Genomic DNA, 26,757 nt, shown 5'->3' on the forward strand with positions numbered 1-26,757 from the left:
GTGTGTGTGTGTGTGTGTGTGTGTGTGTGTGTGCCCAAGATTCCGAGAGGAGACTGGAGGAGAAGGGATTGTGGCGTGGCCACTTCCCGGGGGCATTTTCTTGCTTTCTATCTTTCTGTTTCTATCTCTCTGGCAAGCACAAGTACCCTAAAGCAAAAAATCTCTCTCAAAAAAAAAAAAATTTATATATATAGTCTCCTAAATTACTACTTCTTGCTTCTGAAATGCCCTGTGGCTCCACTATGGGAGAGGAGATTTTGGAATTCTCACCACTGTTCTGAGAAAACCAGGTATCGAAATAAATCCCTGATCAGCACACTAGTGAACAAGCAAAAGTTTCTGTTTATAATGCTGCTACAAACAGTCGCCATCATTACCACTGACTATGACAACAGGTAATATTTCCATGCCCCAAACCCTCTGATAACTACACTAAATCATATCATGTCACTTAATTTTCACAACAACCCTGTGAAGTTAATCTCGTTTTACAGAGGAGGACAAAGAAATTGGAGAGGTTAAGCAATATGCCCCAGGTCATATAAGTAGTAAATGATATCCTGCCTTCTTAAGTAACTCTGGGTAGCCTATGACTGTGCAAGGTATTTCTCATCATGATTATTTGTATTCTATTTATCTTTAAAAAATAATAATGTTGAGAACCAGCAGTTAGCGTAATGGCTATGTCGCTGGACTCCCACGTAGTCGACCACGGTTCGCATCCTGGACCCAGTGGCTTAAAACTCACGCTGGGCGCATGTGCATGCGTGCCCAAGATCCCGAGAAGAGAATGGAGGAGAAGGAATTACGGCGTGACCATCCCCCCTGGGGGGGTGATTTCTCACTTTCTGTCTCTCTGTCTCTCTCTGTCTGTCTGGCGAGCGCATACACCCTATAGTGAAAACCTCTCCAAAAAAATAAAAATAAAAAAATAATGTCACACATACATTACACTGTAGAACAATTACCAAGGCAAAATATAATTTAGGAAACTTGCTGAAGGTTCCTGAATTGGGAGGTTTTTGCAGGTAATATATCCCAAAGAGAACTATAGAACCAGAGTGAGATACTCCAGGAGAAGTCTTCAAAAAAAGTTGTCCAAAACATTTTAACTTTTAAAAATGGTAGCACACACATGTACATGCCTAAGAGAGAAGCACTCTCAATAGGGCCTCATCGCATCACAGTCCTCTTCCCCCAGTCTTCTAGTCCCTCAAGATCTCGGGCACCCATGTGTGCACGTGGACAGTTTCAGACTGACCCAGGGATCTGAATCCACAGCCACTATATGGTTCCAGCCTTGTGGGGTACTTGAATTGCTGCTGCACCCAGTGACTGAGTTCACCCTATTTTAAGTTTATCCAATTCTCCAAGCATCAAAGAGAAAAAATGAGATATGGTTTGGTTCAACCTATGGGCAAATCCATTTACTGCCTCTTCACTAATAGACATTGGCACCTACTGAGAGACACCACTAATGGAAGCACATGGGCTCAGGACTATTTTGGATACTACAAGGAGGGGTGGTAGTGAGAACAGCTGGAATGACAGAATTGGTAAGACTGAGAAGAAAAAAAAATACCCCAAACTGCTATTATTAAACAAAGGGATTACCGAAACAAGAGGCAAATAAATACTTAATAATCAACTGCCCTTTTTTGGAATATAACTTTGGTTTAAGGACTGCTAGGCAGAGAATCCCTAAATAAACAGCATATTATACTTCAACTCTAAAATTTGGTATTCATTTTAATAGCACAGGGGTTTGTACTAAAAAGAAAAGAGAAAGAAAATGGGTCACTAGCTTTGCGTTTATACCACCAGAGAGGCAAGGTCAATGAGAAACAGGCCTCCAGTGGGTTTCTGTGCAGAGAACAGAGGGAATCTCATCAAGCCAAGATCACCAGGTTTTCACAGTGGCTGCCTGCAAAGATAAATGGATCTGAAAGTTCTGGGTAGTTTAGGGATTCATTTTTGTTTTAATTCCCCAGGGAAGAGTAAAATATGAAAAGAAAGAGAGAGAGAGAGAGATCAACCCTGAGCTAGACAAAGAAAAATATGCCACAGTTGTCTTGACAACAGGAACACTGGTTGCTGTTCATTGTTTCATTTTTATTTTTTCCTCCAAATTTTAATACAAATGTGTGGTGGCTTTGTAATGTTCACGCTGGCTAGGCTGAACTGCACCCTCCTTATAGGTTTCTGGGTTAGGGTCAGCCATAAGGGAGCCCTTCAAAAGCAAACAGGAGAGCAGAGGTGAAGCAGGTGCCACCCTGCAGTTCTTCGTGCTGGTTTATCTGCCAGCTCACCTCACCAGTATGGACAGCAGACAGCTCTGCTCGACTTTCCTCCGAATCCTCCAGCTGTTCCCGGGCCAGGAGGGTGTGTGTGGTGTATACATGCATGACTGTGTGTGTGTGTGTGTGTGTGTTGAGCTATGTGATTAAGAACCTGGGCTTCTACAAGACACTGATGTCAATCAAAGTCAGAGGCCACAGGACAGGCACAACTTTCCTTTTTTTTGGAGAGGTTTTTGCTATAGGGCGCGTGTGCTCGCCAGACAGACAGAGAGAGACAGAGAGACAGAAAGCGAGAAATCACCCCCCCCAGGGGGGGATGGCCATGCCGCAATCCTTCTCCATTCTCCTCTCGGGATCTTGGGCACACACACCCGGCGTGAGTTTTAAGCCACCAGGTCCAGGACGCGAACCACGGTCAACTACATGGGAGTCCAGAGACATAGCCATTACGCTAACTGCTGGTCCCAGACACAACTTTCTATGTGTTCTCGTGGGTTTCAGTTCCCTACTACCCTCCTTCACATCCCTCTTCCCTTCCCAGCTGCTTGCTTCATAGATGTGATGCAGAGAATCTTACGGAGCCAGCTGAGCCAGCTTCTATGACTACAGAAGGACAAATCCCTATATCCAATACGTGTGCGTGTGCAAGCGCATGTGTGAACGGGCCCCAGTGGTCCTGCTACTCTGACTGAAACCTAACTTATACAAAATACATTGTATGCATTTTTAAACAGAGCAATTTTATTTTTTTAATTAAAAAATTTTAAGGTAAAAGAATATGCATTACAAAAAAATTGGGGAGGTACTTGTATAAAGGAAGAAAAGTAAATCACCCACTATCCTAACAACTGTTTGTCTGCCAACCAAGATATATACACCTTTGTAAACTTTTGAACATACAGATTACAAAGTTTTCTATCATTCTTTTCAACCTTCTCATTACATGCTGACAAGTTATATTTTTTTAAATTTTTTTTTGGAGAGGTTTTTGTAATAGGGCACATGCTCTTGCCAGCCAGACAGAGAGAGACAGAGAGACAGAAAGTGAGACATCACCCCCCAGGGGGGATGGCCACGCCACAATCCCTTCTCCTCCATTATCCTCTCGGGATCTTGGGCACAACGCACATGCACCCAGCGTGAGTTTAAGCCACCGGGCCCAGGACTTGAACCACAGTCGACTATATGGGATTCCAGCGACATAGTCATTTACATCAACTGCTGGTCCTGATATGCTGACAAGTTTCTTATGTCATTAAAAATTCCTTGGAAATATAACTTTCAGTGGTTGCAAGGGTTTCTGTTGTGGATGTGTATCATAACATCTCCCTTTAAGTTGTTGAGAATCATTGGCTTTCAGAGTCAACACTGTAAAGGACATCCTCATACATAAGTCTCTATCTGCACCTCTGATAGCTCCTAGAAGAGGAATGCTTCAGGCTCGAGATACCTATTTCTGAATGGTTTTGGTGACCATCTGTAGGCCAATCAGGATCTCACACTTAGGCCAAAGTTCAAAATATTTATCAACCAGAATAGCCCAGGCCTCAGTGAATCATAACCAGGATGAAAAACGTCCAGGAGCCCCTGCTGTACTCCGCTAAGAGTTGGCCCTTCTTTCAAGTCCCGGATCCGGTGACTTAAAACTCATGCTGGGGCGAGATCCCAAGAGGAGAATAGAAGAGAAGGGATTGCAGCATGGCCATCCCCCCTAGGGGGTGATTCCTCGCTTTCTGTCTCTCTGTCTCTGTCTTTCTGGCGAGCGCATGCGCTCTATGGCAAAAATCTCTCCATAATAATAATAATAATAATAATAATAATAATACATAAATACATAAATAAAAACCAAGCCTGCCCCAAGTTTCTTAGCTCATCATGGTAAGTTGATACACAGATATAGTAAAATGGCTTTGCATATTTTGGGGACCAGCAGGTGGTGTGGTGGTTAAGGCGCTGGACATTCCCATATGGCCAACCATGGTTCAAGTCCTGGACCTGGTGGCTTGCTTTCTCACTTTCTCTCTCTCTCTCTCTGTGTGTCTCTCTGTTCAAAATAAAATAAGTAAATGAGTAAATAAAATTTAAAATATATATTAAAAAAAAGAGTTGGCCCTTCAGTCTCTGAATCGTGGAGGATGAATCCGTGGGCCAGATTGGCAGGGGGTTTTTTTGGGGGGGGCTTGAGGCGGGCTCTCTTACCAACTGGAAGTTGGTAATATTTTGACAGACTTTATAGCTTCACTGCAGCATGCCCACTCAACACATCCTGTGTTGGAATTTCTCCCTGCCTTTCTCTTTTCCAGGCTGAAAAAAAAAAATCTCAGTTATTTTAGTCTTTCCCCACAGTGTCTTCGTTTTTCAAAAGTTAAGCCTCTTATAGATTTCCTCACATGCCCTACAAATTGTGCTAGTGAAGATCAGATCAGGCCAACAGTGTAAACTTGACTTTTTAATCAATGGCAAATGGAGCCACGAACAAAACACAAATGGAGAGAAAAAGTGTATTGTACACATGGACAGAGCTCAAACGTTGACAAAAGATTCAGTTACTAGATGAGGCAAGAAATGACATCAGCATGACACCAGCTCTCTCGCTGGAGTAATCAATGGATAAATCAAAGTGGTAAAATAATAGTCATCTCTGTCACTCCTACAGTGACACATCTAGAGACTGGTCCCTCCTTCCTCTATGCCCTAGAGCCTGCTTAACCAACCCAAAGCTTATGATGAAACTTATGACAAGACTTGACAATCACTTGATTTTTATCTGCTTCTCCTACCAGGACCAACCACTCCAGGAAATTTGACTTTTGTGTTTATTTATCTTCAGAATTTAGCCAAGAGTCTGTCGTGGAGAATACCCATCTAAATCACATACCAACCTGTCCTTCACCAACTGCATTGCTTCAGTGAGTGAAACACCAGATACTCTAAGTGTATTATTTCTTACTGTTACAAGTGGGGATTATGGACAATGCTCATCCCTCAATATGTAGACAAGGAAGGAGTTTCAGAGCCTAGAGATGCTGGCCATCCTGCAGCTACCAGGCTTCCCTTGTGTATTCTTTAGAGGGGTAAAGGAGAAAGGCAGACAACTTTCACATATTACTTCTTCTGCCGTTTTCTTTAAACTTTGAACATGTAAGCGCACAAATGCCAAGTTGAACTCATGGTCAAGTTGAAAACTCCATCTATCAAGAAGACCAAACCGGACACTTCTAAAGAAGTCTGTAAATATAGTTATTGAAATCTAGTTTTCTCCCTTTTACTGGTTCTCTGGTTCTCTCTCTCAAAGCATGACATCAAAGTGAACATCTGAAAATCCAATGTTCATTCTACTATATTTAATCAATCATAGAAAAGAAAGAACAGCTAATCCCTCTTCCTGTCAAACCTTCAGGCCCAATGCCCATGAATGGTGCCTCTTCCCCATCTACCCATGGCAGCTTCTCGTTAGGATACTGAAAACAACGCAAGGATTCATGGCTCTCTCACCTCCTCATTTTCCAGCTGGTTTGTTTGACAGTTGGGTAAAAAACTGATGATTCCCTTTGTCTTTAATTCCACTACTTTCCCATATGTTCCTTTAAATCTGTGTTTTGATCAAACCACTCTCTCACTGCACTCCAAACACAGGAGGGCCCCAACTCTCAGACAACTGAAAGAGCTGCATCCTGACGACCACATGCAACACAGCTTCAACCTTTTACTGTATGGGTGAAAGGAGAATTCTCTTTCATCGGGAGGATCTCAGTTATTTTAGTCTTTCCCCACAGTGTCTTCGTTTTTCAAAAGTTAAGCCTCTTATAGATTTCCTCACATGCCCTACAAATTGTGCTAGTGAAGATCAGATCAGGCCAACAGTGTAAACTTGACTTTTTAATCAATGGCAAATGGAGCCACGAACAAAACACAAATGGAGAGAAAAAGTGTATTGTACACATGGACAGAGCTCAAACGTTGACAAAAGATTCAGTTACTAGATGAGGCAAGAAATGACATCAGCATGACACCAGCTCTCTCGCTGGAGTAATCAATGGATAAATCAAAGTGGTAAAATAATAGTCATCTCTGTCACTCCTACAGTGACACATCTAGAGACTGGTCCCTCCTTCCTCTATGCCCTAGAGCCTGCTTAACCAACCCAAAGCTTATGATGAAACTTATGACAAGACTTGACAATCACTTGATTTTTATCTGCTTCTCCTACCAGGACCAACCACTCCAGGAAATTTGACTTTTGTGTTTATTTATCTTCAGAATTTAGCCAAGAGTCTGTCGTGGAGAATACCCATCTAAATCACATACCAACCTGTCCTTCACCAACTGCATTGCTTCAGTGAGTGAAACACCAGATACTCTAAGTGTATTATTTCTTACTGTTACAAGTGGGGATTATGGACAATGCTCATCCCTCAATATGTAGACAAGGAAGGAGTTTCAGAGCCTAGAGATGCTGGCCATCCTGCAGCTACCAGGCTTCCCTTGTGTATTCTTTAGAGGGGTAAAGGAGAAAGGCAGACAACTTTCACATATTACTTCTTCTGCCGTTTTCTTTAAACTTTGAACATGTAAGCGCACAAATGCCAAGTTGAACTCATGGTCAAGTTGAAAACTCCATCTATCAAGAAGACCAAACCGGACACTTCTAAAGAAGTCTGTAAATATAGTTATTGAAATCTAGTTTTCTCCCTTTTACTGGTTCTCTGGTTCTCTCTCTCAAAGCATGACATCAAAGTGAACATCTGAAAATCCAATGTTCATTCTACTATATTTAATCAATCATAGAAAAGAAAGAACAGCTAATCCCTCTTCCTGTCAAACCTTCAGGCCCAATGCCCATGAATGGTGCCTCTTCCCCATCTACCCATGGCAGCTTCTCGTTAGGATACTGAAAACAACGCAAGGATTCATGGCTCTCTCACCTCCTCATTTTCCAGCTGGTTTGTTTGACAGTTGGGTAAAAAACTGATGATTCCCTTTGTCTTTAATTCCACTACTTTCCCATATGTTCCTTTAAATCTGTGTTTTGATCAAACCACTCTCTCACTGCACTCCAAACACAGGAGGGCCCCAACTCTCAGACAACTGAAAGAGCTGCATCCTGACGACCACATGCAACACAGCTTCAACCTTTTACTGTATGGGTGAAAGGAGAATTCTCTTTCATCGGGAGGAGTGGGGAACTGATCCAATTAGAATATATAAACCAAGTTAAAGAAATACACCAAAGGATCAGCTGAATTTTCAGCTCCATTCCCTACTGTTGGCAAATGTACCTAGCACCCAATGAGCAGTCTGCAGAATCACAATAGTTGACCTGCAGCCAGAATAGGCAAGATTCTTGAAGGATTTCATTAAACTAAAATCACACAGTCAATAGCAGTATAAAAATGGACCTTCCCTAAAGTAGGCCTCAAAACATACAGAAATGTAATATGAAGAATCTAATAACACACTTTAAGCCTTGGCTTTAAGAGATGAGAAAAAAGAAAAGAAAGAAAGAAAGAAAAAGAGAAATTAGGCATAGACATCAAATCTTGATCTTTGCTTGCAAATATCTGATGTCACTACAGCTAACAGTGCCTATAGCCCCATTCATTTACTTTGCCAATTCTGAAGCTCAAAAGGAGGTAAAAGTACTTTCTGGATACTTAAAGGACGGGTTAGGTGACCAACTAGTACATTAGCTCCTGGGAAGAATGGTAATTAAAGACGATTTCTTCCTCTGTTGATAAGACTGCTGTCAGCAAAATACAGTGTACACTATATTCTCCTCTCTGAAGAACTACTCCTCACTTTTCCCAGGATTTAAAAATTATGTTAACAATAAGCAAATACAGAGTGGCCAGATGCCTTTCGTGGTCAGATGGTTCATTGTTTAAAAAGCTTCAGTTTAAAATCCAAAAGATTGTTAACAGATGCAGTTTCTGGCTGGAGACTGGGAAAAACCTCATTTAAACAAAAGAGTATGTTGTGATTGGAACTAAAAAGGGAATTACCTTTAAAGATAAGAACCACAAACATTTCCTATTTGAAAATACCCCCAGCCCCACCAACAGGACCTTTTTTGGACCTTTCATGAAAGTTAGAAATTTGACAATAGATCGCTGTCTAGGACAAACCATGGCTGACCCAACAGCCCAGAAACTTGCACAGATTCGTTTGGACTTTCAACAAGGCCACAACATCCATCTCTTACTCTCCCCCAGATTACTCAATTAGGCAAAATTCCAATTAATTTCTTTCCAATTATTTTATCCCCAGAAATACTTTTGCCTTTTTCATTTTGGCTCTGGACATGGGTTTTCAGCCAGAGGCATAGATAGAGAAGTTTCTAAAACGAACACAGAGCTTGATAAGCAGAGAGCCGCGGCTGGGACTCAAATCAGTTACATGGAAAAGAGCCACTTGGCTGAGAAAAGTCTGGTCCCATCTTTAGGCCTCTGTCTCACTGGCCTCCATAACTTCTGTTCACTTTTACACAGAAAGTCTACTTTCACCAGCTCATGCTGTCTGTTTCTGTTGGCTTCAGTGGGCCCTTACTATATGGCTTCACTATGTGTGAGAAGGTCTGTAATGCCCTGAGTTCTAATCTTGATGATGGAAAATTCAAGGGAGCCATGGGTATGTAGCTTTCCCTCAGCCTGTGAAATGAATGTGGTTTGGCTTGCTGGTGGTAAGCCTGATTTGAAAAGGCTACGCAGAGATGTTTCAAGGAAAATAATTGTCTCTACTCTTGAGGATGGTGAGCTCAGAGTTCTCCATTCTGTCCTTCAAGAAGGGAGGTAGGGGCCAGCAGGTGGCATACTGGTTGTGGCGCTGGACTCCCACATCATTAACCGTGGTTCAAGTCCTGGACTTGGCAGCTTGAAACTCCTCCTGGGTGCATGTGTTTGCGTGCCCAAAGTCCCAAGAGAAGAATGGGGTGAAAGGGACTGTGGACTGGCCATCCCCTCTGAAGGGTGATTTCTCACTTTCCCTCTCATTGTCCTGTTCTGTGTCTCTGGTGAGCACACATATCCTACAGTAAAAACCTCTCTTTAAAAAAAAAAGAAAAAAGAAGGGAAGTAAACATCATTTTCTCTTCCTGGTTAGATGTTGGTGTTCTCATATGTACTACGTATTTCTGGATTGTTGTAGTGCCTAAAAAGTTCAGTTTCAGACCAAAGACATGGCATAGTTTAACAGCGTGAGAAGCTCTTATCAAAAAAATCCATAGTCAAGAAACACTGTAAGCCTATTAAAGTGAAGCAGATCTACAAGCCCCTGGGGTTCCCCAAAGAGTTAAATAGCTTCCTCACTCAGCCACCCATTGGTAGCTCACGTAAGGGATCCAAGCTGCTGGAATGAAGCTAGCAAAAGAAGTGCATTCCCGAAGGCCTATGCAATTTGGCCAGATAATTGAAGGAGGGTCCATCTGTCAAAAAATGAGATTCTGAGGCCAGTGGCCATGTTCACATCCATCCTCCTACAACAAAGCCAACTCCATTGTGCACGCTTGAAACAAGGTTTGCAAGGGGATCCGATTGGCCTGGAAATTGAAAAATGAGCAGCAGCTGCAAGGCCGAGGTCATTACTATCCTCAAGGGTTTGCCTTTTCTAATCTAAGGGGCAGTAGTTTCCATGATTAACTTTCAATTGCTGTCAAGGGTGTAATAAAATCTGGGAAAGAAGAAAACTTTCCCTTCAGTAAACTGCTCCCATTTTCCTGCCTTCTCCTTTTCTCCAGCGCATATTCTCAATCCCTACTTTTTTAATTTCCTAATTTTGAGAAAAACGTCTGTACTAGACTGAGCCAAAAATAGACAATGGCCTCTGTGTAAACAGGCACTTGAAGATTTTTCTTTCTCGGTACTAGTGGTCAGTCTTTAAGGTGTCAATGTGAAAAGTTGTCTTATTTGTAAAGATCACACAAGACCATGATCTTAAAAACTTATCACTTTTCCCAGTGTGTTATATAGGTTTCCTCAGTCATGACATCATGACAACTCATCAAGAGAGGTCTTCTGGTTGGTAAGACATGTACAAATAGAGCTGAAGAGAGGACAGCACATGTGTTCACAAAGACATCCTACTAATTACACTGGGTTAGGAACCCTTAAAACTTCAATTTGGGCTGATCTGATAGAGGCTCAGGGATCATACTGAAAGGTTACAGCTGGTCACATCACTCAGCAAAGACCACTGGAACCAAATCCAACACATAATTTTACTGATTGCAACTTTTCAGGTAGAACATTAAATACCCCTTAAATTTTTTGGCAGTATTCAGTATAACACTAATGACAATTCAGTGGTTCAGTCACTGTACATTCATTTCAAAGCATCAGCTGTCAGAGTTATATGGATGAATGGGACCCAGTGTCTCAGAACTAAAGGCATAAAGTTGCTGGAAGAGACAAGGCATAGACAGGCTCACTACTAGAGAGAGAGCCTTGATGAGTAACAGAAGATGCTCCTGGGAGGAAGGAAAGAGAGGGCAGAGCAGCTGAGAGACAGGTTCCTCCAAAATGGAGGTTCCAAATTGTTTATCAGTTACCTATGAAAGGCTTCCCTGAGCCTTAAAAAGACGGAGTCTTAAGAAGATATTGGATTGCTATAGTTCGTTTCTGTGTCCCTGGGTCATGAGTGAGTAATTGGGGGACTGACAGTGGCACAGCAGGAAATTGCATTGCTCTGCAAGGCCACCCACATGGGAAGGTTCCAAGTTCATGTATGGAGACCTCCCTGAGTACACAAGGCACAGATGTGCCCATGATCTTGACTAGCTGAGGCTGGACGTGGACTGTGGTGCCAAGACCCTGTGTGGGGATGCCATCTCTCTCTATCTCTGAGCCTTCTCTCTGTACATCTCTCTTGCTCATGGAAGAAATAAATACATAAACTTAAAAAAAAAAAGTGAGTATTCAGGGTACCCACTGTCTGTTGGAGAGAGAGAACACTTCTCTTAGGTCAATCCCTCTCCTTCCTACTTACTCATGCTGGTTCAAGTCTCTGTTGAGACAGGGAAAGAAGTTACAGGGAAAGTAGCTATGAACAGGATTAATGCCCCCAAGTGGTTGTGAAGACAATCTAAGAACCCACTATGGGGTTTAGAAGTGTCAAAGTGAAGGTTATTTCAGGCGATACAGTCATCATGGAGTGACACCTGGTACTGTGGATACTAGGGAATAATGGCCTTTGGTGTTCTCACTGTCCCCAATATCCATCCTTCCCATCCCCAGTTTTAAACAGGAAGTGATCACCCAAAATGAGGCTTTGCTCCTTTCAAAGGCTTGTGGCCATGTAACTAATAGATGGTCACAAGGGGAAGTCAGGTATACAACTTCTGGAACACGTACCTAATAGTAGGGAATGAAGACTGTGCTTTCCCTTTCCTCCATCCTCAGTTAGGAACATGAAATAGCTTGGGAGCCATCTCAGACATGAAGATGAGGCCACATCTTAGAGATGGCAAGATGGACAGTTGTCAGAAGGCAGTCACAAAGGGCTGTGAGCCCACCCTACTAGTCTAACCTACCTGTATACACAAACTATTATGGAATGAGCATGGGTGATGGGGACTTCTATGTTGTATAAGCGAATGTTATTTGAGTCTCAGTTACATGTAATTACATATAATAATTACAGGTGCGTGGGGGGTCCATTAAAAGGTTGATAAAAACAATATCCAAGGAGTTGGCACTTTGCTATACGTAACACCAAGGCCACAACATGACACATTCAACCTGGCTTTTCACATTATAAAGAGTTCTGGTTGTGAAATGGGAGCACAAAGGAAATCATAAATGATAATTTTCCACTTAACCATAATCACAATGAATAGCTTACCTTTTTCTTGCTACAGTAAATTTGCCATTTTTTCTCTGCTGGAAGTGCAAACATGGCTTCCCTGTGTTTGTCTGTGAGGTCAAGTTCATCCTGAGAAGAAAGAAAATAATTATTATTTCATAAATCAAATGATATTCCTACAGAAAAGTGAACAGTTTGATTAAAAGGAGAAAAAAACATCAACACAAGAGAAGAATCATAAAAAAAACTATGCATGGATTCCAAATTAAACTCATGCTTTAATTTGATTTCCCGTGAATTCCCAAAAGCCCCCACCCCCAAATTTAGGTGAACTTGAATAGGATCAAGAAACTAAACTAGGTGTTACTGCCTTTAAGGAAGCACTTTCCAGCATGGGTTAGGCATCACGCACCACCCTCCCCTTACTGATTATTGGGGAAGGTGAACTGAGGATGGACAGAATTACCCTAGGCTACTATCTATTGCCAGGTAGGTCTGTTGAACAGTAAAGACCAGCAAACTCAGAATTTAGATTTCATCATATTAAAAAGATGAGGGTGGGCCAGCAAATGGAGTGTAGGTCATAGTGGCTGGATCCTACACGGTAGACCGTGAGGCTCAAGTCCTGGACTCAGTAACTTGAAAACCAAACCAGATGCATGTATATGCATGCTCAAAATCCCAAGAGGAGAATGGAGATGGGATTGTGGCGTACCCATCCTCCTTGGAGTGTGTGTGGAGGGGTGCTTTCTATCTTTCCCTCTATCTGTGTCTCTGGTGGGTGCATATGTCCTAGCTAGATAAATAGATAGGAGCGCTTTGTGGGGATGGTTTCACAAACACCGACAGCCAGGCTGGGCCCTGGAGGGCTTGAGTATGATGAGGGAAGAAGCAACAGAAACAAAAGCTGGCTGTAACAGACCTGGAATTTGGGGGACAGTGTCCAGCTCAGCTGAAAACCTGGGTTTATGCAAAAGACTACCAGATGAGCAGTTTGAGAGGTAGGGAATGACCAATTTGTGGAAAGCCTCAAATGCCAGACCGCTTAAGGAGTTTATTCTCATTAACAAAATGAGACAATGAAGTTTTGAGCAAGGGACTTCATTGTCCTAAGCCCCAACTGATATGTACTAAGTAATTTATGTGCACATCTCATTATTAATGCACATTGTAATACAGCTGGGGGAAATTTCAGCTGAAGACTGGGTAAGTTACTTCTTCAAGACTGCACACCTGGTAAATGATGGGGCTGAGTTTTAAGCCCAGAGCTGTTTGACTTGAGAGTCCAAACTTTTAACCTCTCAGATCAGTCTTCAGAAACATTCATTTTATAGTGTATACAGCTCATCGGACATTAGAGGAATGCAGTTTATAAACATTTATAACTAATGGATAACCACGATGGGATAATAAATTAAAAAGTACTTAGAGAAAAGTCCTTAGCATTTAATAAGAACTCTACCTGTAGTCAATACCATTGTCGTTACCGAGCATCTAGTACATGTTGATTCTCAGAAGGGAAGTTACTAGTTCAGGGTGGTAGATGGAGGGATGTGGAGAAGATACATTAAAGAAGAAGTTTTTAGTTAAAGCACAGTAAGGTTTAGGCTCCTGAAGAGTATTAGTAAATTCCCCTTCTGAATGGCTCTTGTATATACCCCAACTCTGCCATTTGTGTACGCAGCTTCACATCATAGGCTTCTACCTTCATCTTGTCAAGTCCTATGACTTCTTCCTTGAAAAAGAATCTCATGATTTTCTCTTTGTTTCATTCCCAGCGAAAACCACCCTCACTTACTTATGCCTTACTAACCTCTCGTTTGGCATCTGGCAATAGTCTCCCACTGTTTTTCCTTGCCTTCCCAATCCTTCCCACTCAGGACAGTCAGAATCCTTTCAAAGCAATGGTTCTCAAACTTTGGCATGCATCAGAGCCACCTTCAGGGCTTCTTAAATCACTGATGGCCAGCCTCAGCAGTGAGAATTGAACACGTGAGAGAAAGTGCAAGAATCTGAACTTCTGTGAAGCTCCCACAGACTGGTATTGCTACTGGCCCATGAACCACACTTTAGAAGCCCTGTCTTAAAAATAGAGCACCTCTGCTGTTTGGAGCTCCAGGTTCAAATAGCTTCATTAGTTCCACATTTCACAGTCTTCCTTTTGACGTATTCTATTTACAAGCTACTTTGCCAGACTTGCTTCTAATTATTCCCTTAGACTCTATTTTGTTACTACGCACACCTCCAGAGTCTAAAGCAGGCTAGTTTTCCTGGGTTAATTAAACTGGTTTCCCTAGCTTAATCTCCTTAAGCCTCTACTTCATCATTTCCAGGATGGGGATGTCACTTGTCTTGCAAGGTTGTTATGAGGATTGACATCAACTTAACATCCAGTAATGCCTGTCCCTGAGGTGGCAACTGTACTGTTGTCATTTCTCTCATTATTTAAAGACAAATCAGTCACTATTTCCCTTCTAAAAACAAGGCAAACAGTAGACACCAAAACACACACATAAAATATTATCTCTTAGGCACAAAAGACCAACTATTAAGAATTTCAACAATGAACAACCAGGGAAAATTCCATTATGAGGGAACATGTATAAAATGTGAGAATTTTGGCATGCCACTATTACATATGTGAAGCAATTATTTTTCTTCCTTTCTTCGTTTTTAAATTTCCTGTAAGTCACACTTGCTCTCCTCTATTGATGAATGGGGAAAATAATGGCGACATTAATCACTTCCCGACAATTAGGTCAGTGATTCAAACAGCTCCATAATACGCTGCTTAGGTTGGGGAAAAGGTTTTTGATTCGTGAGAGAGAACAGCACTATTAATAGTTCATCCTTTACTACACTACAGCACAGTTTTTGATGGCTGAGCAGAGGTGTAAAGAAATAATTGAGTTCTAAAACCTAGAAATTCACAGCAAACGGCATTAATATTACCATCTTTTGCAGTTAGAGATAGATGATGTCTGATTCTGCAGATCCATAAATGACTAATTTTGAATTGAGAGACCACAAGAACATGGATTTCAGGGCAGACGGTTTCACACAAGAAGATAATTGTCATAAAGTAATTTTAAAAATTGCTAGAAGGTCTCTGAATATAATGTTGGATCACAGTGAGAAAATAGGGAGGAGTGCCAGCCGGTGGCATGGTAGTTAGAGTGGTATGTCCCAAATGGCCACTGCACAGTTGGAGTCACTCAGACTGAGCAGCTTGAAAAATATGCCAGGCGAGCGTGTGTGCGTGCTCAAAATCCTGAGAGGAGGGAGAAATGGAGGAGAAGAGGTTGAGGTGTGACCATCCCCCATGGGCAGGATGCTTTCTTGCTCTCTCCTTGCTCTTTCTCCTGCTCTCTCTCCCCAGTACATGAACAAGCCCTCTGGTAAATTTTTATAAAAGAAAAAGAGGGGCCAGCAGATGGAGTAATGGTTATGTCACCAGACTCCCACATGGCCAGCAGCAGTTTGAGTCTAAGGCCTGATGGTTTGAAAATCACTCCATGTGCATGTGTGTGCATACCCAAAATCCCAGGAGGAGAATGGAGGAGAGGGGATTGTAGCATGGCCATACCCCAGGGAGTTGATTTCTCACTTCCCTTTGGTGAATGCACATGCCCTATGACAAAAGCCTCTAAAAAAATGAAAAGAAAGGAAAAGGAAAAAATGGGAAGGGATAGATGAATACTGATAATAATAAAAGCTAACAATTTTTGAGCACCTTCTGTGTGCTTAATAGTAGTGTTTTATATGGATTAATTTATCTTACTTTCCTAACAATCCTATAAAGTGGGTCATACTATGACCCCATTTTCCAGGAAATTAAATCATAAAGAGAAGAAGTAGCTTGCTCAAGGAAGCTAGTAAATAGCAGAGGAGGAATTTGGGTTCAGATTGCCTAGTTAGGGATCCCGTATTCTTTTTTTTTTTGGAGAGGTTTTCACTATAGGGTGTGTGCACCCGCCAGACAGACAGAGAGAGACATAGAGACAGACAGCGAGAAATCACCTCCTGGGGGGATGATCACGCTGTAATCCCTTCTCCTCCCTTCTCCTCTTGGGATCTTGGGCACGCATGCACACGTGCCCGGCGTGAGTTTTTAAGCCACCGGGTCCGGGACGCGAACTGCAGTCGACTACGTGGGTGTCCAGCGACATAGCCATTACACTAATTGCTGGTTCCTGGGATCCCATATTCTTAACCTCTACATCATTCATCCTATCAACTGAACAATCATGATACTGATTTAAATGTGAAAATGCCTCCATCTATCAGCAGAAAGAAGGGGCTTTTGTTGTCAGATAACTCTGAGTTCTAGGTCTGACTCTTATGGGTTAGGCAAACCTGGAAAGTGACTTAACCTCTGAACTTCAAATTTTTCTTCTGAAGATAGATGATAAATTCCTCAAGGAGTTATTTATGCAACCAAAAATAACATTATTTTTATTTGTTTAGTGTCTACTAATGCCAGGTATTATAATAGGTACAGAGGACAAAAAAAGCTCACATTCTTGTGTGGGTAAAAGAGAAATGAAATAGCTGCACTAAACAAGCGATAATCACACACTAAGTTGAGTTTTGAGAGCCAACTTGTGTGTAAAGGTTGGACAGTGAAGAATTGTCCAGGGAAGTGAAATGAGAGTTCAGGGATAAATAGGAATTAAATAGGTAAGAAGCACTGCAGACAGTGCACAGCAACCTTGGGAAGCCTCTGTGAACTTTCTTCTTTGTCAAGAGCTATCAAAGGTCACTGGTGGTCTCCTTCTAAGCGAGGAGAGTAACAGAGATTAAATTAGATAATAATTGAGAGTGCCTACTTACGCACAATACCAAGGATCTAATAGACCTCCACCTCTCTGTTCCAAAACTGTCTCTGCTCTGACTCAATTCTATTTTAACAACATGGCTGAATCTAGCACGCAAGACTCTAAGAGAGCATCACAGCCTTAAAAGATCAATCAACACTTAACTCGCTATCCTACCCATTCCAGGACCAGGGCCAGACATTACAAAGGATACAAAGATGAATAGCAGACCTGATTTCAAGGAATTTATAATCTAGCTAGGGAGACAAGATGATAGAAAGTTTCAGCAGTTCCCTTTCTTTTCAGGACGAAGTCCAAATTCCTTAGCAGGTAAAGGCCTTTCCTGATATAACCTTGGCTCATTTGTCCCTCTGTGCCTCCTCCTCTGACAGTGACACCTTCAAATTTTCTGATCACTAATTGCCAACTTCTGAAACTTTCTATCTACTGTTCCCTTTAGACAGAGAACTCTTTCCCGCCATGCCTATGGAGGAAGGCTATTCACCCAAGTTCTACCAGACACCAACTATTCTCTCCAGGCAGCCCATCTTTTTGGTTTTTATTTTTTATTTGTTTGTTTTTTGTTTTTTATTTTTATTTTTATTATCATCATAATCTTCTTTATATTACATAAAATTACATATAACTTTACAGTGTATTACACTGCTTTATCAAAAGGGAATGCCATGCATGTCAGTCAATTCAGAGACATTAATCTCCCCGCTTCATCATTCAATATCTTTTCTATGTTTTTCCCAATCATTATTATGATTATTCTAATTATTTTTTAAAACAGTCAATCACTATTTCTCATTTTGCTTGTAAAAATACTTTGCCCATCATGAAATACTTCTCAGACCAATCCAGTTGAGAATACTATACACGTCGTCATCAACAGTTAATAAGCCATATCTGTTTCTCACTAACGTCCTGCCTCTCTATTGTTCTCTTGCTATCTTTCTCTATCCTCTTCTCTTCACCCACCCCCCCCCCATTCCACCCTGTCCTATTCTTGTTAATTACCTTCACTGCAACTGTCCTGCATGAGCAGGTCCTCTGTGCCTCATGGCATGTATCATAGTCTACAGCTATGTTACTGGCAAGTTGGACTCCCTTTATGGATTCATTCTCAGAGGACAGGAACTCAGTGTGTCTAATTCACCTTTGCATTAGTTGCCAGTCCCTAAGGCAATGTGATAGAGCAAGAACGCCAAGGGGCGGGGCAGGGAAAGGAGTAAAGTGAGAAGAAAGTAGAAAAGATGAGGAAGCTGGGAGGGAGGGAGAAAGGGATGGGATATTGTAAAATATAGTGATGATGAACATATTTTGAAGAGTAATAGGGATAAGTAGGAATTACACAGGTAAAAAAAAACACTGCAGACAGGGCACAGCAACTTTTTAAAGTGCATTTACTTTTTCAAGTAAAATGTACACACAGTGAAATGTACAGATTTTAAATATATGGCTTTTGAGTTTGCCAAAGGAATATATAAAGCAGTTAACACCTTACACTTCAGAAATTGGCAGTACCATTTTACACTCCCATCAGCAATAGATGGCACTTCCAGTTGCTCCACATTCTCACCAACATTTCACGCCATCTTTTTAAATTTTGATTATTCTAATTTATGTTAAGTGTATCTTAATGTAGTTTGATTTTATTTCCTGATGACAATTGATGCTGAATATATCAATCCACATGTTTATAGGCCATCACAGGTTTTGTGAAATATGCATTCAGATTTTTTTGCCCAGTAAGGAAGTAAAATCTTGACTGAACACAGATCACCAAGAGGTTGGTTTGGAGGAGAAACTAATCAGAAAGAAGTATATGAAGAAGGATTAAAGGAAAACTGTACTCTTTGGAGTAAGTAGCTCAATCTGGGAAATGTTACATTTTCAGGCATGGCTTTTATTGAAATCAAAGATCCTTATCCTTTTGAAACCTACATAAATTTCATTAATATATATTCCATTTAGGTGAAGAGAAAGGCAATGTTTCTCCTGAGATCTCACAATAATTAAATGATATGTTAGTATGAAAGGATCTTCTAAAAGTTCATGGAAAATTCATACTGTGAATTTTTTCATATGACTGAAAAGCTATGCATGAATTTCATTTTTTTTTGCACCACAAAACCACATATTTCAATTCTACTTTCTACAAGCTTTCCAAATTCTTCTTATATTAACAAGAAGTCTTTTTTTGTTTTTTATTTTTGTTTTTCTAGTAGTGGCACTACAGAAGAGTTTCTGGCTACTCCATGAATGAGGAGCTAAGTTTTCTACTAAGATTAACAAACAAATATAATTAGACCTCCCAAAACACCCTGGTTTCTTTTAGATCCAATATACTTCAGACTTGAGCAGCCTACCTAGTTCCTTTCATTAGTTACAGAAATTTTTTTTTTCATGTTATTCTTTCTTGGGTAGAGCTTTAAAAGTCAATGAGAGGAAAATGATTTAGCAAGTAATAAAAGTGAGAAACCTTTGCACCAAGCCATCTTTGCTCGCCATAGAAAGTTCAAGTTTCTTAAAACTAAAATCAACAGACAAGACCCTAAAGGTTTTTCTTCTTGAAGAAGATAGAAATTGTACTTTCGCACATTTAAAAACATATGTATTTTATATATTTATAATATCTTTGAGGAAAAACCATTCATTTTATCTTTTACTAAGAAAAAAGGATCACTGAGGGAAGCCCAGCTGTAAGAACTAAAGTTCCACGCTTCATCCTTAACAGAGCATATTCTAAAAGACTGTGTACAGAGAAATTTTACCAATCCCACACTCCCGAGTAAGTAGGCAACTCTATAGAGAAAGCTACATAAATCAGAAAACAATTGGCACACTATGAATCAATCTAAGGAAATAGATTGATTTGCTAGATAAAACAAGGGAAGGAATTCTAAAATAATATACAATAAGGGTCTGGAAAGAGTTGAAAGACTAACACTTTGTAACAAAAACCTCTTACAGAGACTTTAGCTATATTGAGATATGGGATTATTTTAAAACCTCCAAAGCAATATTTAAAACATTGATTCTTTGAAAATCTACCAAATTAATAGATTTCAGAGAGCCAATAAATTTCATGCTATCAAGAAAAATCCCTAAGGAATTTAGGATTCTATTTTCAATGAGTTAAACTAATTCGTTTTGCAAATGCTTGAGAAGACCCAAAAGTTTATGGGAAATGGGATTAAATAATTGGAGTGCAAAAAAAAAAAAAAAAAATTGGGGAATCCATGCATAGTTATGTTTTTATAATACACATGTCCATGAACTTTCTGAAGACACCCTTGTGTATGTGGATAGGGATAAGAGGACACGAGAATAATGCTGAAGGTAGTAAAGACAAGAAGAATGAGAAGAACAAGCCAAGACAGGCCCTGGAGGGTCCTCTGTCAACCAACTCACTGTATGTTTGTGTTTTCTTTTGTTTTGTTTTGCCTTTTAACGGTCCCAAACAAGAAAACCAATTGTCCATCTGACTCAAGAATAAAGCTCAGAGTATTTCAAACCATGCTATTACTCAGACATGTCCACCTTTTCTCCTTTAAATTCCACACTTCAGATGTGTGTAATTTGCTTACAGCAAACAGGCCCAATTCACCTATCCTAACCCCATCCAGGAAAAGTTTCCCATATACCTTGTAAGCTATAGCTCTCTAGTTCACCTCAAGGATACACCCAACATCAGCAGTGCCTTCTCTGGATTTTACCCTCTCCTTACATCCTGCAACTCAATGTTACCAGAAATCAGTCAAGAGGAAAGTAAACAAATCTCGAGTCCCTGGACATGCTGACAGTATAACATAGATGGGACCGGCCAGGCAGGGCAGATGGAGGACTGTAGATCAACGCTTTAGCAACTACAGAAAAATTACACATTTGTAAATGTATAGAGAAAATGTAATATAGGGTTGTAATAATTCACCAAATTCAAGAACATCCAGCCCACTTCAGCGTATAACATTGTACCCAGTAGTCATGAATTGCCAAACGACCCTTAAAATTTAACCATAGTGACCCTGAGAACAGTATTTTATGTTCGTGGTAGTGGTTAGAAACCTGAAAGTTGGATAAGATTTTTGTTAGTTTAAATAGAGGTGCAGTCATTGAATTATTACCTGCTCTTAACCAGTCAGGAAGAATTAAAATAGAAGACAACAGAGCATTAGACCTTTTCAGAAAAGGGATATGTACACACACACACACAGAGCAAGCCTTTAAGGTTTCCAGCCTGTGAGATTTCTGCCAACATTCTTAGTCATTACACAAAATACCACAATACGACTCATCACCACCTACACAGTAATATTCTCTGTGTCTGACAGACATGTTTGCATCGGATCTAGAAAAATAAAAAGAAATCCCACAAGCAAAAGTTGACTAGTAGAAATAATTTTATAGTTCGCACTTTCCCCTGAAAAAAAAAAAAGATAGATAAATAAATAAATAAGTAAAGTTTAGTCTGTTGCCGCCTATGGTTAAAGTGTTTTATACACTTTGATTCTTTCCCTTAGTCACAGGCCATGCAAACTATATTTAGCTTGCTAGACAAAGTCTGCAGCTAAACCTATAGGATTCTTATTCAGCTTTTTTAGTATCAACTAGAAATTCACTAGAGTGACTTTAACTTTTAATTATTCTGCGTCACCAGCAGAATTTTCTCGTAATCAAAAGTGAATCTGGTTCTAAATATATGTTACCATCATCTCTCAATATCTACCAGCATGCAGATGCCCAGTTTTTACATCTATAATTTAGTACAACTTCAGCTGGCAAGGCTTACTAGAAAATAGTTCTATGTAGTTTTCCTAATAGAATGGAGGAACTGTCTTTGGGACACAGACCAGCTGTAAAGTGCCAGACGAGAAAGGCACCCTGTGGGCAATGTGGAACTGTGAAGCCCAATTCCACACCCGCCTCCCCCCTCAAGGACACCAGCACTGCTCTTGCCAGCCCAAGCCTTCCCACACCCTCGAGAGAGACTCGTTTGGCAGTTCATCAGACACTTTTTCAGCTTTCGTTCGGTCAACAATCTCTTCCCACTTGCAACTATTTATTTATTTTACCATGCCATATATGATAGAGACTCTGAAGGACAAAAAAATATTTCTTCCTTTCTATTTTGTTTCGTTTGTTTGTTTGCTTGTTTTTAATTTGCTAGTTGGCATTTGTGCTCTCCGGAGAGACACAGAGAGAAAGAGAGAAAGTGGGAAAGTGAGAAGCACCCCCCAGGGAGAATGGCCACATGGCAATCTCTTCTCCATTCTCCTCTTGGGATTCTGGGCAAGCACGTACATGTACCTGGCATGTTTCTCAATCCACACAGTGTCTGGGACGCCAGCTGGTCAGTTGTCCATGTGGGATCCAGCCACCTTAACCACCACACCACCAGCTGTCCCAAAACTATGTCTTCTCCTTATATTTTAATTTACATGTAATCGCTATACATCTTTACAGTGTATGACATGATTTTCCCCAGAACATCTTAAATAACATTACTCTCATCTTTTTAACCTGCTACCCTTCGGGCTAACTACCTTGGTGTTGCCATAGTAACTAGCTAGGATTAAAACCCCGACAAGAACCCCAAATTGGCTACCCACTTTCAGGACCCCTCCCACTGTGGGAGCTCTTCTCTTTCAATAAACTTTGCTTTGCTGTTCCCTCCTTGTCCGTGCTTCTAATTCTTTGTGATCGCAAGACACCAACTTGGCCACTCAGAAATCCTGCAAGTGTTCCCATAGTAACAACATTCTAATGGAGAGGATGAGCGAAACAAATGACAGGGGTTGGGGGGAGGGGGGGAAGTGCAGGGATCAGTCCAAATCTATCATCACTACTTCAAGAATCACTCAAAATGCAAACCCAGTCTCTGGAGGTTTCAGCAGTCATTAATTCGTGCACACGTGCCTGCATTCACTTAAATACTGAGCATATCACATGTCACTCCTCAGTAACTAGTTATCAATTCATTCACTCAGGACACAATATTTATTGAGCACTTACTCTGGGCTATAGACACTGCTGCTCTAGGCTCTGGGGACCCTGAGGGGAGAAAGGCCAGACTGAATGCCCACGTCCTTCGGTTCTCTCAAGGTGCAAAGGTGCACATGTATAGCGGGTATAACGATTTGCTGAAAAGATGGCAAAGGGCTTTATGACTTTTCCTTCTACATGCAAGAAATACTCATCTTTCCTGAAAATAACCCATATATATATATATATATATACACTCTAAGAGAGCTTTCAGTCTTTGCTTTAGTTCTTAGACACTGTATTGTGTGATGAACAGTTAACAGCTTTAAAATGCTTCCAGTAGATTCATCTAAAACTGGACAGGAGGGGAAAAAAAAAAAAAAAAAAAGAACCTTCTTAGGATCTGTGCTTTCCTTTCTTTTCCTATTTCTTATTTACAAAAAGCGTGTACCCAGTGTGTGATAATCAAACCAAAGATAATACTTTATTCATTGCTTTCAACAAAGAACATCACATCACTCCTTGATGTGTACTCTTCATTTTTGCTCTACTAGTTTCTTTTTATCCTCTCTTTGTCTTTCGAGATACACACACACACACATAATTGGCAATGTCTGTTCTTTTCAGTCACTTGTGGTATATATTTAAAGAAATATGGGATTTTTTTTTTATTATTTAAATCTGGTTCTTATCCATGAGCCAGAAAAGCATAACTAAAAGATGTAGCTCATCACTGAACTCCTATAACACACACCAAGAAACAGTGCAAAATTCCAGAGGGATTCTGGGAATTGAGGGTTGAGATGGGGACTCTGAACACAGTGGAGAAAAATATTCAAGAAATTTAGAACTGAAATACATCATCCGTGTATTGGACATGATCCTTCCAAAGGCTGGAAGGACCTGTGTTTTATGAGACCAAATGAGGGTATATAGATAATTCCGGAACATCAAAATATAATCTTATGTACAGTGATTGGCACCAACTTCCAGATCCTCCTATAGCTACCACTGAAACACATTTCCAAAATTACACTTGAAAATGTACCTAAACTACACTACTTACAGGGATTAAGTTATTTCCCCAATCTTTGAACACCTATATTGGTTTATATGGGAACATGCACAGAGTGGGTAAGTCAATACAATACACACACATCTAAATATTAATAATGCAGAGTTTGTATAATTTGCAAATGGTAGCCTAGGACTGAGCTAAACAATCAGATGCTCAATGGTAGCCAAAAGCTAAGTAGGTATGTATCACTCAGGATCTCTTTAGGATTTATATGAATATGAATAAAAATCACTAGAACCAAGAGGATTCATAATTCTTTCAATAACAATAACAATTTAGCGCTTTGGGAGTATTTCTATTTACAAACAGGACAATTTCTTTCCTTCATCTTCCCACCTTGTCCATTTCAGTCCCCTTGACCTAATTTTAAGAAGTGCTCGTAAATAAACTGGATTGATTAACAAAGTAACATGAAATCAAAACAGCCTGCAGAAAAGCACATTTAGAATAAACTTGGAGAGATAAAACATTTAAATTTAGACTAGAGTTACTAAAATGGTTTTACCTGAAGCTTCACTGAATGAGGTTTAATGAATCAAATGACCAGAGGAAACTTAAGTCATTTTAACCATCTGTCTCTAAGAAATACATGTCCACTGGAATAAAAAGCTACTGCCAACTTATTTTGATTCTTAGAGGCAAAGCAATGTTCTATTCAAGACTACAAAAGATACAAGGGACTTCAAACAGTTCAAGGAAACATGGAATTGAAGTACGAGTTTGTTGAGGGTCAAAAAATTTTGAAATCCAGGCAGAATTTTTTTTCACAATATGTATTTTCTATAAACTTTTTGAAGCCTTCGTGTACAAAAGCAAAATCACTCATCTATCATCACCAGCCTATATCACAAACTATCAGTTGTTCTCAGAGCCAAAATAATATGTTTATAAAATTCTGGGTTTGAGATTGTTTTTGGTCACATTTAAATGGCCTATATATTGGCACCAGTTCACATTTCACCCACAGGAATTTCAGTACTGCATATGTTTAAGCCTATACGTGCCTTGCTTTTTCGCTTTCTGATGTATTACACATTAAAAAAAAAAAAAAAAATTACCCGTGGGAGCCTATATCTCCCAGAGAGAGCAAGAGTGAGAGAGAAAGCATCCTCCAACAGGTACGGCCATGCGACAGTTGTTTTTCCTCCATTTCTCCATCCCGTCAGGATTTGGAGCATACATGCATAAATGCCCTATGCTTTTCAAGCCACCAGGGCAGGGATTTGAACCATGACTGGCCATGTGGAATCCAACTTTCTATGCACAGTAATTAACTGGAGCACTATAGGACCAGCCCAAGTTGCACATTTTCTTACTGTTCTGAGCATTTTTCAATGAACTCATCAAGCTGATTTATCTCAAAATGCTGCAGTGTCAAGGGAAGATCTACTGATTTTTTTTCCTTCTCTATCAACTAATCAAGCCTTTTAGCTAAATAGAATTTTTTCTTTTGCCCAGTATATATCTTTGTCAAATGAAAACAACTTTAAATCTCATGGAAATAGAACAATTTTAATATCAATTCCTTCATTAGATGCTGATTTTTGACCTCCAGACAACTGAACGCTTTGAGACTATTCTAGATATATCACTGAAGTTTTTACAGTCTGATTCCCTCTGCTTAATAACCAAGCAGTTCTTTACACTCCCATTAAGAAATAACAGGTTAAAACTATGAATCCTTACAACAGCTTTTCATTTTTTTTTTCAGTCGGCTTAAAATTAAAATGTTCCTGCTACCTAATTTCTTCATCTTTCTTTGAGAAAGGGAACTGAACAGCTCCTATAAGAACCTTTCTATTCTTAGTCATGGTCTTAGTGTAAAAGGCAAGTTTTTTAAAAAAAGAGATTTTTTTTTTAACTATTGAGGTTTTTATTGATTGCTGAAAATAGAACAATTTTATTATTAAAAAGAGCTTAAAATAGCTCTCATAATAAGAGAAATTATGTTGACAGTCTGAGAAAAGGGGTAATCTAGTTGAAGATCAAAATTTGCACACTGGGGGCCAGCAGTTAGTGTAATGGCTATGTTGCTGGACTCCCATGCAGTTGACCGTGGTTTGAGTCCCGGACCCAGTGACTTAAACTCACTCTGGGCGCATGTGCATGCATGCCCAAGATCCTAAGAGGAGAATAGAGGAGAAGGGATTGCAGCATGGCCATCCCCCCTGGGGGGTGATTTCTCATTTTCTGTCTCTCTGTCACTTTCTTTCTGGCGAGCGCACATGCCCTATAGCAAAAACCTCTCCACAAAAAAAATTTATTTTTGCACACTGGTAAATTCTTAAGACTATTTGGATTCTTGTAGCTCTTTCTATACCAAAGTGAAAAAGGAAGAGATTACTGATGCAGGTTCCCAAATGATTTCATTTGGCACCGTGTTACCTTTACTGTGAATTCACCTAAATCTGATATATCAACTAAATTCTTTCAGACTTGCTATCTTCATTTCTGAAATTCTAAGCTGGTGACTAATGTTAAGAATTTGCTCGGTTATAATCCAGCCCTATGGCCTAGTGGTTAAGGAAATGGGATCCCACATGGTTGACTGCAGTTAAATTTTGGCCCTGGCAGCTTGAAAAACACAATAGATGAGTGTACATGTATGCCCCAAATCTTGACAAGATGAAGAAATTGAGCAGTGATTGTGGCATGACCATGCTCCATTGAGGGGGGTGCTGCCTCCTCTTCCCTTCCAGTCTGTCTCTCTCTGACAATCACATATACCCTATGGCACTTAAAAGAAAAAGTGAGACTGTGCTCAGTACTTAATAAA

At 40.2% G+C, this 26,757-nt stretch overlaps 1 protein-coding gene across 5 annotated transcripts in view; it reads right to left on the reverse strand.

Annotated features, from left to right (window-relative positions):
* The window catches only part of DAAM1 (dishevelled associated activator of morphogenesis 1), a 206,134-nt gene that overhangs the window by 91,731 nt on the left and 87,646 nt on the right, over nt 1-26,757 (reverse strand). For all 5 annotated transcript variants that reach the window (XM_006144833.3, XM_014586410.2, XM_014586413.2 and 2 more), the window contains one exon: nt 12,135-12,224. In XM_006144833.3, the coding sequence (XP_006144895.1) occupies nt 12,135-12,224 (90 nt within the window). The remainder of the gene's footprint in view (nt 1-12,134; nt 12,225-26,757) is intronic.

This window comes from Tupaia chinensis, unplaced genomic scaffold, assembly GCF_000334495.1.
Source record: "Tupaia chinensis unplaced genomic scaffold, TupChi_1.0 Scaffold000133_1, whole genome shotgun sequence".
Lineage (NCBI taxonomy): Eukaryota > Metazoa > Chordata > Mammalia > Scandentia > Tupaiidae > Tupaia > Tupaia belangeri.